Genomic DNA, 17,048 nt, shown 5'->3' with positions numbered 1-17,048 from the left:
ATTACTAGCTATCAAGGAAATTCAAGTAATTAAAAGATTGAAATAATCTTTTTACTTAGAATTTAGGAAATAAAAATGTTTAAGTATTCATGAAAGTGGAATGAGATCATTATAAATATAGTATAAATTGGCATGCAATTTCTGTAAGGTAAATTGCCAGTAATTGCTTAAGGAACCTTAAAATCATTCTTCCCTGGGAGTATAATGTGCATATGTGTATGGATAAATGTTATCACCTGTTTCTCTGAGTTTTAGTATAACCATCTTGTTTCCTTATACTAACCCTGGCTTCCAAATTTCCTATAAAAATAGGAGAATCAAAAAAAAAAAAAGTATTTTTAATAAGAATGAAACCTAACCAAGAATTTTGAAGATTACACCCTGTGTTCACTTTGCTTTTATTTTCCTGCACTGCCCTCTGGTGTCCAACATGCAGATAGCTCTTGATACCAGAATTGTAACCGCCCAATACACAAAATTGCATTGTAATTTAATTTAGGTAATTCGTTTAAATTAATAATTTTGCATAATATAAATTGGCTGCATAAGTTATTGGTTATATTATATAAACAAGTTCAGTTGTATTTTGTAATTAAAAAAATACCCTTGTTTCAAAGCAGGCTAATTTGAATTTGAGGGTTTTCTGCTGGTTTTATGTGCAGTTTGAGCCTACCGTTTTGCTTTTACATGGGAAAAAGAGAAAACAAATCATTAAGACAAGTTCTGAGGAATAATTTAGATACTGAACAATTTTTCAGAAACCAAGAAATTATAAATTATGTCCTTTTTTGCCCATTAAAGAATGTTTTATAATTAAGCAATGTACAAAGTACCCTAAAGCAAGTCTGTCTTTGTAAGAGTTTAGATGACACATGGATTAGGGGAAGAGGTAAAAATGAAAGGGGAGCTGAATGGTCAAAGATTCAGTGGGCTGCTTCTGTTTCTCTGCAGTTTCAAGTGGAATAATAGCACTTTTGGTTTTCTTTTATCTTTAATTCTTAATGTTTCTAGAGGAAAACCACTGATCCACTAACAATTTCAAAGGTAGACTCGGTGCCCTGTGGAAATGCGTTATGACATCCCATGAGGGTGCCATTCCTACACAAGCTTGCTTTCGAGGAACTAAGATTCTTTGACTTACGACTTGCCAACATTTCGTTTTTATCCAAGGGGAAGCAGAGTTCTCTCTCAGAAACATTTTGTGAGGAGCACTTGAGAACAAAAATCCTGTCTTTATAAAACTAAGAGTTTTAATTACTTCGTTTGAGAGGTTAACAGTTTATTTTGGCACCGAAAGTATCTTTTAATAGGATGTGTGTACTTGACTATGATATTTAATAGGAAGGTTCTTCGGAAGCATTGACATTTATCGTTCATGGTTATTTCAGAGACTATTTCAAACATTAACTTTGTGTTTGAAGGACACTTGCATTGTCCTGTTAGTGAACTTCAAGGCTTACTAAAGCTGATACCACTTATCAGAATCTTTCTCATTAATCTAGGAATCTGTTGTGATTTAAGCATACTTATGTTTTTACTAAAATAATTTTTTAAATGCTAGAGTTGGACTTGATTTAACATCTATGTGCCAGACTTTTCAGTAGGTGTTTTACATACATCTTTGTTTAGATATTTTAATAGCATTTGTTTGGACAGAACATTTACATGTATGACTATATAAGCTTAACATTATAAAGCTAAAATATCTCTACAATGTTATAAATCTGTAGCTTGATTTTGATCAACATTTCACACTGTCGTCTAATGACACTCCATATATACACTTGTTAAATATTTATGGCATACTATTATAGACCCAGTACCGAGGTTGCATGGTGGGGTGGCTATTTTCTTTGAGTATGTGGGCTTCGAAGCCAGGGAAGAATTTGTCAAAATAGTCTACGAAGAAGTAGGAAATTTTAATGAAGTTGTGTTCTGTGTAAGATATATGTAGGCCTAGGAGAGCTTACAATGGGGTGGTCTGATCTAGTCAAGAAAGGTCATGAAAGCCTTTGTAAGGAAAGACTGTTGAGGGAAAGAAGTGTTGTAGGCAGAAGAACATGTTACATGGAAGGAGGAAATGAAAGACTGTTTATTTGCTGGAGTAGGGATACGAAATTCCATGTGAGTTGTACCCCACATGCTCACCTTAACCCACACATCTTTCTGTGTGAGCATGCTAGCAGAGATTTTTCTCTACGGTTCTTATAAGACACCTACTTGGTTGAATTTTCTGGGATCAGGAAAGGAATCAGTGTGGTATTAGTTTGGATTTCTGACTCCGGAGTTAGTTAAATATACATTTTTAGAAAAAAGCATTTCCTTAATAGGTGACAAAAGCAGAAGTCCTTAAATCTGTTTTCACTCACAATATACTATTTCCAAGCTTTGTAATACTATATTATTAAACTTTTGTCCTAAGGTTTTTAATACAGAAGTGATTTATGTATTAAATATGTGGTTTTTAAATTAAAATTTAGGTACATGTTACCAAAGACTGCAGTTTCAGCTTGTGAAAATAAACCTGCTCTTTTTGTCTATTCTAAAAGTAGATGAGTGTGAGATGTCTGTGAAATACACACTTAGCTATTTTAGAACTTGTAAAATTTCTCTTCCCTTTCCTAGGAGAGTGAGACTTGCTATGGGGACTTAGACTTTGTAAGCTGTTCCTTCCCCTGCATTATTTATGAGTTTTATTATGAGTTTAATCGTAGTATTTCTGTTATACACCACTGAATTTGTATTTAATGAATTGAATTTACATTAATCAGTTTGTGTTAAAGCGACTTAATGAGATGCTTCATTTTTCTGTGTTAAAAGCAGGTCAGGGCCAACCGAAAGACTCAGAGCAATACATTATTTAGTGCTCATTTTCTGCACAACTTGTAATTTTATCATGATTCACGGTTTAAGTCAGTTAATAACATTTTCTGTAACCGTTTCTAATAATTCTCTAAGGTCAGACATTTTACTGTTGATTCATTGGCAAACTTTTTTTTTTTTTTTTTTAACTTTCTGACACGGGAATTCTCACCTTCTTTCGTTTTCAGAACAGAATGTGTAGACTAAGGTTGTGTCAGATTATCAATAATGGAATAAAAGAGGCAGTGGAATTTAGAACTGACGATACTACGTTTCCAACATTCGAATTTATGGAAAACAGCAGGGAAACATATTAGAGCTTTTTACTCCTATGTAGGATATAACTGAAAATAGTGTTCAAAGTAAAAATAAGAAAGAACTCAAATCATGTATCTGTGCAGGATGTTTCCCTTCTTGTTTGATCTGCGCCCTCTGCAAACCTTCCATCTCCTCCCTCTACCTTGACTGTGGCTTGTGTCCTCCGTGAACAGCAAGGCAGGCGGTAACCGTCACCTTTTCAACCTCAAATCTACGTAAACACCCCGCGGCGCCTGTGCTGCGCTCCGCTCCGCTCCGCTCCCCGCGTCTTCCTCAGATCAGTGAAGTTGACACCCGTCCCGGGGCCACTCCCCCCGCCGGCTGTCTGTCCTTCCCTACCTTCACAAGAACTATGTATTTTACCTCTTTTCTCTTTTCCTGCATCTTTTCCTTCCTTCACTCTTCAGCATCAACACTCTTTTGCTCTAGTGACCTTGCACGTTAAGGCAGCCTTTCCTTGACCCCACGTTCTCCCTCAGAGGTACCCACCTCTTTGACTTGTTTCCCAGCCAAGGCGCTTCGAAGCCGGCTCTGGGCGCCGCTTCCCGCGTGCGTCCCGGCGTTCCAGTGGGCCCTGCCCCGCCCCCCTCCCCGGACACTGACCGTGGAACATGTTTGACTTCCGTGGGCACTTTGAATTTTGCATCTTTGTATCTGAACGGCACTATCTTTCTCACTGATACTTTTCTTTCTTTCTTTTTTTTTTTTTTTTTCTCTCTCTCTCATCATTCCACACAGCCCAGTCCCCTGATTTCCTTCCTGCCTCCACAGGAAGTTACTTCTACTAAGTTTACTTAGGGACTCCTTTGACTATTTTCCTTTTATGTCTATGGCTTTACACCGTATTTCTATACTGAAGGCTTCTACTTTTCTTTTTTTTTTTTTTAAATCTTTAGCCAAGACTGCTTTTGAGGCTCATGCTTTAAAGATTTTGCTTGTGTATTTGACAGAGAGAGAGAGAGAGAGCACGAGCGTACAAGTAGGGGACAGGGGGAGGTGGGAGAGGGAGAAGCAGACTTCCCACTGAGCAGGGACCCAGATGCAGGCTCTATCCTGGGATCCTGAGATCATGAACTGAGCCGAAAGGCAGACTCTTAACCTACTGAGCCATCCAGGTACCCCGAGCCTCATACTTCAAATGCTATGATTGCCTGACTTCACCATTTACACGTCTCACCTGTATTGAAAATTCGCCCTCACTTGAACTCTGCGCTTCTCCTGCCTCTTCCTCAAGTGCCCCCAAGCCTACCACTGCTCTAGTCCTCCGGCCATCCTGATGCCCTTATCAGACACCTGCACGGCATTCCTGATACTAGGCTGTTACTCAGCCACATCCCCGGTCTACCTCCCAAATCAATGTATAGCCCCTTCTTTTCTGACCATCTCTACAAATACCAGAGCCACTTATTATATTGAGCTAGATTCCTATAATAGCCTTCTAATTATTTTCTCTCCTTCAAATTTTGCTCGCCTTAAATGCATTTCCCAAATAGCAACTTGCATGACCTCTTAAATTTTTACGTTAACTAAAATTTTTACGTTAACTTAAATTTTTACGTTAAATTTTTACGTTACGTTAAATAAGTTAAATTTAACTTATTTTCTGTGTGGCTTAAAATCTTGCTGTGACTTGCCATTTGACAGAAATTCAAAGCACGGTTCTTCAGCATTTCTATTAGACCCTGCACGACTGCCCGCCTCCCTCCCCAAACACATTTTATGTCATTGTCCTCACTCATGTGTGACTGAGCTAAACTCTCTTTCTTTATACATTCCTAAAAGGCTTTCCTTTTGTGGTTCTGTTTGTCTGGAATGTTCTTCCTCCGTAGTCTTCAATGAAACATTTCTTTGGAATCACAGGAAATGCCATTTCTCGTGCGGATTTTCCCCTGACTACTCACAGTCCAAACTGGAACCCACTTGTGATATTGTCTCCTGGGGAATAAAGCTCTGTTGCTTTACAGAACTACTCATAATGTGTTGTAATATGTTAAGATGCTGTGCAGGAATAGTTAAAATCCCAGGCCCTTATGTCACAGTGCTAGTCTGATCCTGACTTTGTCCTATGTGCCCAATGACTGTGGGCAAGTTCTTTAACCCCCCAATGCCTATGTTTCTTCATGAATAGTAATAATACGTGCCTTGTAGGACATTTACAAAGGGGAAATGATGAATATTTGTAGAGTAAACCCAACACATAGTAGGCACCATATATACACTTACATACATGCGTATGTGTATGTTTGTGCATAATTTACCTAATACCTGAAGGCACAGAACTGTCACCTGCCACAATTCTTGACCTATAACAGGCTGATAGTAAATATTTGCTTACTGAATTGATGAAATGTGCGGTGCACCTTATAATTAAGCTTCATTGATTTTCAGAGAAAAAAGGAGTACTTGTTATATTTATAAGAATATGTGATCAGTTATAAAATTTACATTTCGGTTTGTGATCCACCCATTAAAATTGTTTAATGATACATTTTTGAGAAAATCTCCAGGATTTCATCTGGGCAGCCCCCTACCTCCTAGCAGGCATGGTTTTATTATCATCCTCATTTTGCTGATGTGACACTCGGCCCCGAGAGCCTACAGGGCTCATACAAATAGCAGAGCTAATAAAAGATGGGATGTTTCCACTTGTCTCAGTGCCCTGGATCTCCCTGCAGAACTCATTGTTCTTAGCTTTTTTTGGAAATACCCAGTGAACTCCATGAATACTTTTTATAGGGTTGGTGATATTAACTTCGGTGATTACTCTTAAATGTTCACGCTGGAACACACATCAGATTTGACGTTCTCTCCTCCTGCAGCCTCCTGGTTGTTCAGGCCTTCATCATTCACAGCGATCCCTGTCTGCAAGGATCTACTTGCCCTTGGCCTCACCTCCGTCATTTCCCTGCCTTCCGTGTATAAGCTCTAGAGTTAGCAGTTCTAAAAGGCCACCTGTTGTTCCTGATTCTTTCACCTTACTTTCCTGGGTTAACCCCGGTAGAAAGATTGTAACATCACATTTCAAGATTACTAAAACTCGGTTCCTGTCATCGACTTTATGGCTTTTTCACCCAGCTTCTCCTTAAGAAAGGCAAGCAAGTGGTTAGTTTGTCCTTGAACCCGGCCACGTGTCACCATATCTTTTTTGGATTCTGAATACATGTCATTGTTTGTTGGCTTTTTTTTTTCCTCCTCTAAAGGCTCAGAAAATTTGAGAGCAGAAAGGGGCCTTATGTAATTCAAGTCACAAATTTATAATCGGAGAAACTAAGCTTCAGGAAGGTGAGTGACCGGCTCACGGTTGCACTAGGAGTGGGGGACTCAGGTGAAAATTGATGCTTGATCCTTAGTGAGCTTTTGTTCTCAATTTACTCACTTTATGAGAGAGAAACAACGCAACAGGACTGGGACGTACAGGCCACAAATTCAAATAAAATGATGTGATTGATTTTCATGTTCATTTATATATTTACTTTTCTATCTTTCACAGTTTAACAGCAATGCCCAGGATGTGAGCTGTTTTCAGCACCTTGTCCAAGCCAATGTGAGAAATAAGAAAGTGCTGAAAGATGCAGTGAATAATATCACAGCAAAAGGAATCACCGACTATAAGAAAGGCTTTAGTTTTGCTTTTGAACAGCTGCTTAATGTAAGTATCCATACCGCCCCCTTCTCTCTCTCATTACTGAGTCACGGCGTCTGAATTTCCATATGCTGGTACTTACTACCATCAGTCACTATGAGTTACATAACTGTGCCGGTTTTCATTTAATTTAAAAGCAGATGTGTCCAGGCAGTAGAAATCTTTGAACTACTTTTATTTTTAAATCCAAAATTCAAAAAACATACAAAATGTAGACATTCTTTTTCTTTTAGATCTTTTCTTCCATCATCTTTTAAAACTCTGTTTAAGAAGCACATTTGTAAGATGATTATTTCATTTTGTATAAGCCCTTCCAACTTAGTTGACATATGTAGACTGTTGTTTCATTTTGTTCTCTCAGTTCTCTCAGTTGCTACTGTATTTTTCTGGCGTTTTCAAATCCTCCGATGGCTGGTGGAAATATTTTAGTTTTATTTATTTATTTATTTATTTATTTATTTATTTATTTATTTATTTTGTTTTTAAAGATTTTATTTATTTGACAGAGAGATCGGGAGCACAAGTCAGGGGACTGGCAGGCAGAGGGAGCGGGAGAAGCAGGCTCTCCACTGAGCAGAGAGCCCGACATGGGCCTTGATCCCAGGACCCTGGGATCATGACCCAAAGGCAGATGCCTAACCAATAAGCCACCCAGGCGTCCCTAGAATGATTAATTTTTTATTTTTTATTTTTTTAAGATTTTATTTATTTATTTGACAGAGAGATCACAAGTAGGCAGAGAGGCAGGCAAAGAGGGGGAAGCAGGCTCTCTGCTGAGCAGAGAGCCCGATGTGGGCTCGATCCCAGAACCCTGGGAGCATGACCAGAACCGAAGGCAGAGGCTTAACTGACTGAGCTACCCAGGCGCCCCGAATATTTTAGTTTTAAACATCTATTTGATTCTTGTAGTTGTTTCTTAATGTACAGGAAGGTCCAAATGACAGACATGAAGGTGAGGGGGACATAAAATAACATAGCAGGAATTCCTTCCTCAGTGATGATCCGCCCCCCAAACAAATCACCCACCGATATCTCTGTTCAGACTCTCACGCTCCAGCATGCCTACTGTCTGCCCCATATTACAGCGTGTATCTCACACTCCAGACTCCTGTTCGCAAATGGCTTTGTCGTCTGTTTTGTTTTGAACTCTTCAACGCAGGACTTATCATTCAGCTTTTTATCTCTCATGAAGCAGTATTACTGTGGTGGTTGAAGGTGTGGACCTAAACTTTCTCCACATCGGTTTCCTCCCTTATACCATGGCACATACCTCAGAGGGATGTAGGTAGGATTGTCCACAGAACCTGGCGCATAGCAAACCTCAAGTGAGCGTGGGTTGTTGGCTCGATACTGGTGTCTTGATCATTATGACTATAGTTAACGCCTAGCACACGTCTGGTAGAGGGTCAAATTGGAATTCATACCATATTTGCTAAGTCACTGAATAAGCCCTTACACGTGGTCTTACCTGCAAATCCTACTTTGCTGTTCCCTGAGTAAACGTCTCAAAGAGTTTTCAGGGTATCTGACTGGTTGCTTCCTCCATTCATTCATTCAGCCAGTATTTATTGAAAGCCTCAGAATTTCCTGTCATTTTACCAGTGCTAGAATAGCACAGGTAAAGCAGACTGTCTGATCGCAAGAACGTCCAGCATGACACGGTTAATGATCATTCCTAGAACAATGTGTCAGTGCTGTTATGGGGCATATTCAGATCCTGTTTACTTGAGTGGCACCAAAGAGGGGTTCGACTTACCCAAAGGAGGTCAGGAAAGTGGGCATTTCCTTGAAAACAGGATTTTGAAGAGTGAGTAGAATTTAGGCAGGTAGATGAGAGAGGGAAAATCATGTCAGATAAAGAGAATGACACGGACAAAGGCACAGATGTAGGAGACATCGTGGCACATTGAGAAAGTGGCAGGTGCTTCCCCAAGTCCGGGACATAGCAATATAGGAGCTGTGAGGGAGATAAAAAGGCCATGAGGTATCAGTTAATGAGGTGTTTAGGAGCAAATGAAAAGTTGATAATATGAGAATGGCATGGTCTAACGAGTGTTCTAAGTTAAGCTGTCCTGGTGTTGGAGTTGAAGTTACGAGTCCTGGTGTTGGAGTCAAAGCAAAGAAAGGTTAGGGAGAGTGACACGGTAACTAACTGGATGTTTCTCTGGACTCGAATCCTTGGTGGCTTGGTGGCACAGGACTCTAGAGAGGGGCTCTGAGGGTAGAAAAAGCTCAGTTTCAGTTATGTGGACTTTGAGGTGGTGGTTATTTATTAGGTAGTGTTCGATAAGCAAGTAAGGGGACCGGGAAGCCAAGCAGCTCAGCGTTGCGGTTTCCAGGGAGAGTTCTCTTTGGTAAAATGCGTATGTTTATTAAAGGGTGTGTGTTGGTCAATTAGAAGGATGAAAACTCAGAACTTGGAGATTCAGATGTAATGAACTATTCAATAACAATGTATTCTTTCTGCAGTAAAGAAATAGAAGTTTGTGGGTTTTTTCATAGAAGTTCTTTTTCTTTTGAGCCAATCAGGTTTTTCTAGATTGTGGCATTTTGATGACCCTTCTTGGTATTGTTAATTGTGTCACTTCATTCCCTCGTATTCAGGTTTCAGTTGTGAAATGATAAGGGGTCTCAAGCCTCGTGTACTATTTCCGAGGCTGTCTCATTAGAGAGGCCACGGTAACTCCCAGATTCACTCCTAGTTGCTGATTAAATATGATTTAACTCCACTTGGCCTCTCACACTGCCTCTACTGGCAGTTGTAAATGATTTTTAATATGTTCTCAGTTATTCCTGAAATAAGTCTCAGATGTTCTGCTTTCCACATATCCCTTATGTGTTGCTATTCTTTATTTTATTTTTAATAAAGATTTTATTTATTTACTTGACACAGAGAGAGATCACAAGCAGGCAGAGCAGCAGGCACAGAGAGAGGGGGAAGCAGGCTCCCCACTGAGCAGAGAGTCTGACGCGGGCTTGATCCCCGAGACCATGACCTGAGCTGAAGACAGAGGTTTAACCCATTGAGCCACCCAGGAGCCCCCGTTCGTCATTTTAAAATAATTCCCAGGGGTGCCTGGATGGCTCAGTAGGTTAAGCAGTTGACTCATGATTCTAGACTCATAGAATTGAGCCCAGGCATGGGCAGTGTGCTCAGCGTGAGACTGCTTGTCCTTCTCCCTCTGCTCCTTTCCCTGCTCACACGCTCTCTCTCTCTCTCTCTCTCTCAAATAAATAAATAATAAATAAATAAATAAATAAAATCTTAAAAATAATTTTCCCAGATGTCATTACTAGCCTTATTCAAAGTTGAAGCAGATTTTCTTACTTATTTCTGATACTTGCAGTCTTCTTGTCACACAATGCCATTCTCTGGTTTTTGTTTGTCCTTGTAAGGTTTATCATTAAGAACCCTGAAGCAAGTATCAAATAGGATTAAATGGATCACATCCCACAGTACACCTTAAACTGAGATTTGAGTTAGTCCTCAGATGGCACTTCATAAAATATTACAAATAAACCAAAATGCACTTTTCTAAAGGTTTTTTTTATTTATTTATTTGTCAGAGAGAGAGAGAGAAGCGAGAGTGAGCACAAGTAGACAGAGTGGTAGGCAGAGGCAGAGGGAGAAGCAGGCTCCCTGCCAAGCAAGGAGCCCGATGTGGGACTCGATCCCAGGATGCTGGGATCATGACCTGAGCCGAAGGCAGCTGCTTAACCAACTGAGCACTTTTCAAAAAAAATTTTATTAAGTTCATAAATGATAGCTGGTGTGCTGTGTCATGTCTGCACGGTGATACAGGGAAACACAGGGATACACTTAACACAATTTATTATGAAATAACGTTTTAAAGTAAATTACCAACTCTACTAATCATTTTATTGAAATAGTCAAGTTCTTTCCTTTACTCAATTTGTTATAAACCAATAACATAATTGTTAGGATTGTGTGATTCTTCAGAAAATTGCAAATCCTCTGACTAGTTGCTGACTTTGCCTATCACATATCTACTAAGGAGGCTACTCCTGGGAAAGATCGTATTGAAAACAAAACATTTTTTTATTCCCCCTTTTGTGTATGTCCTAACATCTCTCTCTCTTGGGAAACATTATGATTTTAATTACACAACTGATCAGCAAGACCCAGTGTGCTTACTTACATGGTCCTTGCGTTTATTAATACTATTGCCCCCACTACTTCCAAAAATGAAACCAAGTCCTTATGCAAAATTCTTACTTAATCACTTTTCTGTAACAGCCCTTTAGGTACATATTATATAGGCAGATAAAAAGAAATCATCAAAGAAATTAATTTTAGTTAAGGGATTTCAATGTCTTTCACAGAGGTATTTTGATGATAAAATATGTAACTTTTTTTATAGTCAAATTTTCAGATGGCTTTCTTCACAGATGAGAACTATGCTTGAACGTGACAAATTGTAATATTTAATACTTGGGTTTTCACAATACTTGGTTAACAGCTTTAACTGCCAGTGTTCTAATGGCCTAATCAATGGGGTGAGATTATATGAAACAGGATCTTTTCATCACTAGAGCATAATATTGTCTTAAGTAACTTTTACAATGGGAAATGGGATTTATCTTCTTTGAAAAGTAAGATAGGGTATAGTCTTTCAATAAGCCTAAACACTACTTAAGGATTAAAATTTTTTTTCAAAAATATTTCTCATTTAAAGGCCAAGGCCGGTGCTGTCCAGTACGGTACCCACAATCCCAGTGTGGCTTATTGAGACTTAAAATTGTGCCTAGTCTGAACTGAAAAATGTGTTGTAAATGTAAAATACACACCAGAATTTGAAGAGCTATTTTGAAAGAAAAAAATGCATATTATCTCAATAATTTTGATATGGATTTCATGTTGAATCGACAACATATTGGATGACTGGGTTAAATAAAATATGTTAGTAAAATTAATTTCAGAGATTTCTACATACTTTGATTAATGTGGCTATTAGAAAGTTAAAATTACAAATTTGACTTGCATTACACCTCCAGTGAATAGTACTGAGCTGGAGCCTTGACATTCTCAAAGAAGCTGAGCATTCATAAATTAGTGTAATCTTTTATTCTGAACAGTTTTTGCAAACACATTCCACCACAGTAGAAGTTTGAGACTGTAATTTCAGAACTTCAAAGTCCACCTTTCTAAATTAGTTGTGCATTTTAGTGGCCCTTTGGTGCTAATCCATTGTTCTCCTATGTCTGACTCTTTCGAGACCTTAAAGTTTAAGAGAGGATTTGCCACTGGAATTGAGTCTTTTAGAGTTAGAGTATGTGTGTGGGTTGAGAGAAGACAGCAGGATATTCTGGGATTAGATATTGGCATTGACAAAGATGTAAGAGCGTTGGATGTTAGGGATCAACTACGAGTTTATAGTTTTGGAAAGGTAAAGTGAATAAAGTAGGAAGAAGAAGAATGAAAGGGAGCAGAAATGTTTGCAAATGGGTTGAAAATAAATGTGGGAGGGTATGCACATTTTTCATTCACACTATTTGTTTCTGGTACAAATTATAAGGGCATGAAATTGACATAATAACCATTAACTTAAATCTATTTATTAATCAACCATGGAGAGGTTATTATATGCTAGGCTCTTGATCAAAAAACAAACCTTCAGAGAGCCTGGGTGGCTGAGTGGGTTAAAGCCTCTGCCTTCAGCTCAGGTCATGATCCCAAGGTCCTGGGATTGAGCCCCACATCGGGCTCCCTGCTCAGCGGGGAGCCTGCTTCCCCCTCTCTTTCTCTGCCTGCCTCTCTGCCTACTTGTGATCTCGGTCTGTCAAGTAAATAAATAAAATCTTAAAAAAAAAAAAAAACACCTTCATGTCCTTATGGCACTTAGATTTAATCAGCGGAAGCCAGCAATAAACAAACAAAATAGATACTGTGTACATAAAAGCATGTAAATGCTATGAGGAAAAATAGAATCTGGGAGAGACATGGACATTTAAAACATAGTTTTCAGTCAAGTCCTCACTGATAGGTGACATTTGATCACAGACACAAAGGAAGCGAGACCTGTGGATGATGGGAGGATGGGAGGAGGCCCTTGTAGGGATGGGCCTGGTCTGATCTCAGAAGTGGTTCTTTAGAATATACTTACTGAGCAGATCTGTTACCCACTACCTGCAACTTATTCATGTTCATTATGTATTGTTTTATAGTCCTTACATTTTATTGTGAATGATATACATTCTTTTGTTTTCTTTACAGTATAATGTTTCCAGAGCCAACTGCAATAAGATTATCATGTTGTTCACGGATGGAGGAGAAGAGAGAGCCCAGGAGATATTTGCCAAATATAACAAAGACAAAAAAGTGAGTACAATTTTATAGTATTTTATTTTTTATTTTTTTTAAAGATTCTATTTATTTATTTATTGGACAATGAGAGACTAGGCAGAGTGGCAGGCAGAGGGGGAGGGAGAAGCAGTCTCCTCTGCTGAGCCGGGAGCCTGACATGGGGCTCGATCCTGGGACCCTGGGATCATGACTTGAGCCAAAGGCAGATGCTTAACCTAACCAACTAAGCTATCCAGCCAACCCAATTTTATAGTGTTTTAATCTTAATGTCAATGTAGGTGGCTTTTAAAGAGACCATCAGGCAGGGGTAGTAAGAAGGGATATTAGTGTGCCAAATAAAAAGTCATACAGATCATAGATTATAAACCATTGGCTAAATTACAGAATGATTAACAATTATGTTTTTATGTGATTCATAATGACCTTACATCTAATTAATTAATAAAATCCTATTTGATTCTTATATATAAATTCTCATATAAGAAACTGTTATAGGAAGAGAATAACCAGAAGAGAACAGAAAAATAGAAACAGTTTGAGCTTTTCTAAGATAAATTTATGATCATTTAATTATTAAAGATTATAATAATACTAAAACTTCCTACAGATGCCTAAAAATTATCTTAACAGACATTGTTCTGTTCTATAAATCTGTTCTATAAATCAATTTATAACAGCAAAAACTATATCCTTATTTGAAAACCTTTTTATTTTTGTCTACCTTAAAACAGCCAGTTCTCTTACCAGCAAAATGTGTTTATTCAGGAATAGCAGAAAAATTCTGTCACAGGACAGAACCGTGGCAGGCCATAGGCCAGTGCCCATATCAAAGAAAAGGAACACTATGCTATAAGAAAAAAAGAAAAAAAAAGAGGAAGTCAGTGAAAGGCTGCTTTGAACAAAAGTCCATTGGAAGAAAGCCAGAGGTCAGGGTGGTGATGGTTTCTCATTGGCTAAGTTGAGGTATTTTGTTATTGGCTGAGCTTGTTGCTGGGCAAGGAGAAACTCTTTCTCCTGCTGAAGTAGTTAAGTAGGCATCTTCTGTTGCAAATGCAGAGTACCTCTTTTTTGGGGGTCTGCGGCTGATGAGGGGTGGTGGTAATGACAGCTCCCCCTTCCCCTTCTGGCCTCCCAATACTATTTTAAATGAGATTACCTTCATTCAGTTGTATAGTTTCAAGAAAATATTTTAGACAGATTATTTGTATGGTATGTAAAAACTGTTCTATTTCGGTATGCAATGAAGAATCTGAAGACAAGTATTTTGAGGTTGGAATGTATTTTTCATTGATCATTTAACTGCAGAGGAAAGTATTGTAGGGAGACCTGTTTTGAATGCCCTTCCATGTAGTGAAACCTGCTGATACTGTGGAAAATATCAGCTGTGACTATTTCTCTAGCAATCCTACCATCAGCTTATTTCATCTTTCTTACTGACTCTTTGCATATGATAAGAGAATGATTCTCAACTTGGTTTTTTTTTAAATGTTAAGGCTCCGTTAAAAAAAAAAAAAAGACGATATAAACTATTTTTTTGTGTTTAACAATTCCAGAAGAAATCACATATTTATCCAGAAGTCTCTTCTGAATAAAATGCCAATTTACTTTGCTTTTAATTGAACTTTTCACCATTTAGAAAGGTGTGGTTCATTATGAGCTCTAGTGGACTGCTTTATATGCATTTCAAAAACTAAAAGACGAGAGGAAAAAGGTGAATTAATATATTTAGATAGTTTTGTAGACACAGTGCTGTGAATAATTTGGTACAGTATTGATGAAAACTTTTGGAACACTTTGAAATACTTTGGTGCTTTTTAGCCTATATGTGATTGGAATATGATTGAAGAATTAAAACCATATACACACATATAACCTCAAATTAATCACAAATCTTTTTAACATGGAACTCTTTGAATACTATATATGCTGTGGTTATGTCATGACATAAGTTTACTGCATTGGTTGAGGGTTTTGTTTTTTTTTTTTCCCTAAATACCTGCTGATTTTAATTGTATGGAGATACCATTTCTTTGGAAAAGTTAATAAATTTAACCATTGACTGAATACTTTCAAATGATAACTTGATGTTAGGAATAATTCTTTCTAAGAAATTATCAGAGGGATGCCTGGGTGGCTCAGTGGGTTAAGTCTCTGCCTTCGGCTCAGGTCATGATCTCAGGGTCCTGGGATTGAGCCCTGCACTGAGCTCTCTGCTCAGCAGGGAGCCTTCTCTGCCTGCTGCTCTGCCTACTTGTGCTCTCTCTCTCTGTTAAATAAATAAGTAAAATCTTTAAAAAAAAATTATCAGGGTTAAAGGTCATGGGAAGATGTGGGTGCATTAATCTAAGATACCATTTTTAAAAATTCAGGGCAGTGATTGCCCCTTGGAGGATGTCCCAGGCTCTCCTCTCCCATATTAATGTCTTGAAACACTGCTTCTCATCCCCTTCACCTTTTACAGAAACTCAAGTGTTTAAACAAAGCATTTTGTGACATCCTAAACCACATAATAAATGAATCATATCACATTCACTTCTGCAAAACTGATGAATCTAGTCTTAACGATCCTGCTGTTTGTCTGCTCACGTAGTGACTCCTGTGCTTTATGGACACTTAGGACCACACAGCATTATTAAAGCCAAAGCAACTTTGGAAATGAATTAGCACTTAGTTTCTGCAATTAAATGCTATTTTTACCTAACATAAAAATGAAGCTGTTCTTGGAATTACATACTTTATTGGTTCTGTGATTCTACTTTCAGTGGCTGTAGAAAGTTCTCTGATGAGCACACTTACACATACATGCTTACCTACATACACAGATAGAGCCACACACATTTCTCTCTATTTTAAACAGGCATCCTCTCTGTCCATTGTATCTCCACGAACAAGAGACCATGTGTGTTACTTTGGCCTGCGGTTTCTTATATAAAGTTGTATGATTAAAAGAAGAGAAGTAAGGGAGAGGTGAGGAAATAGAAATCTGGATATAAAGTACTTTTTTTCCTCCAAAATCCTTGCAAATTTGCTAAGAAATATTGGGGAGAAAGTAAGATCATCAACTCTAGATCAGGTTGTTTAGATATGCAGGTATGGATGTATATACACACATATGTATTTTTAAGAACAGAAGAGCTAATTCATTAGTCTATGTTATGGATTAATAAAGGTATACAAAGACAGGGAAAGTTTATAGATGCAAAATCGAGAAATGATAACTGATAGAGATCCTTGAAAAAGGAGGGATGAAGAGATACAGATCATAGATTACTGATTTGAGCAAACAGGAATTCTATTTATGGGAACATTGCTGTCCCCCATTTCTTTTGCTCTCTACTGTTTTGCTCAATGGCTTACCATATTTCCTAATGTGGGAAAACTTTGTTAAGCAAAAAATTCATCTCTTGGTATTTGCATGTTCTATATCCACTAACAGTGAAGATAGAGGATAGCAAATGACACCTTTTAAGTCAGTTAGACCTTTGAGCAGATCTGTATTTTGTCAAGATTCCATTTACATAGTTAATTGTTTATGAGAAAGGCCTGTGTGCATATAGTGCGTAGGTATATGTACATACTGAAGATAGCATGTATGCTATCTGAGTATAACTGAAGACTGAAAAAATGTCTTATATAAAAATTTCTTTCATATGTTTATGTTTCTTATATGTATATAATTTTACACATACATATGTGTGTGTGTGTGTGTTTATAAAAGAAATTTTTTTCACTGTCTTCAAATATGAATTCAGATGGTTTTGGATGAACTTGAGGACCCCTTTCTAACTTCTCCATATTTAGAATTCCACCGTCCCACACCTTGTGAGAAGATTGAAGCCCACAGATACTGATAATTGACCATCTTTGTCACATAAGCTTGTGTATGACACAGAATGTTCA

At 38.0% G+C, this 17,048-nt stretch overlaps 1 protein-coding gene across 7 annotated transcripts in view; it reads left to right on the top strand.

Annotated features, from left to right (window-relative positions):
* Positions 1-17,048, top strand: part of CACNA2D1 (calcium voltage-gated channel auxiliary subunit alpha2delta 1) — a 499,615-nt gene that overhangs the window by 404,906 nt on the left and 77,661 nt on the right. For all 7 annotated transcript variants that reach the window (XM_080818060.1, XM_080818058.1, XM_080818059.1 and 4 more), the window contains exons 11-12: positions 6,671-6,829; positions 13,059-13,163. In XM_080818060.1, the coding sequence (XP_080674186.1) occupies positions 6,671-6,829; positions 13,059-13,163 (264 nt within the window). The remainder of the gene's footprint in view (positions 1-6,670; positions 6,830-13,058; positions 13,164-17,048) is intronic.

The sequence above is a fragment of the Martes martes genome (assembly GCF_963455335.1).
Source record: "Martes martes genome assembly, chromosome: 11".
NCBI classification, from domain to species: domain Eukaryota; kingdom Metazoa; phylum Chordata; class Mammalia; order Carnivora; family Mustelidae; genus Martes; species Martes martes.
This window is presented reverse-complemented; position numbering and strand designations above follow the sequence as displayed.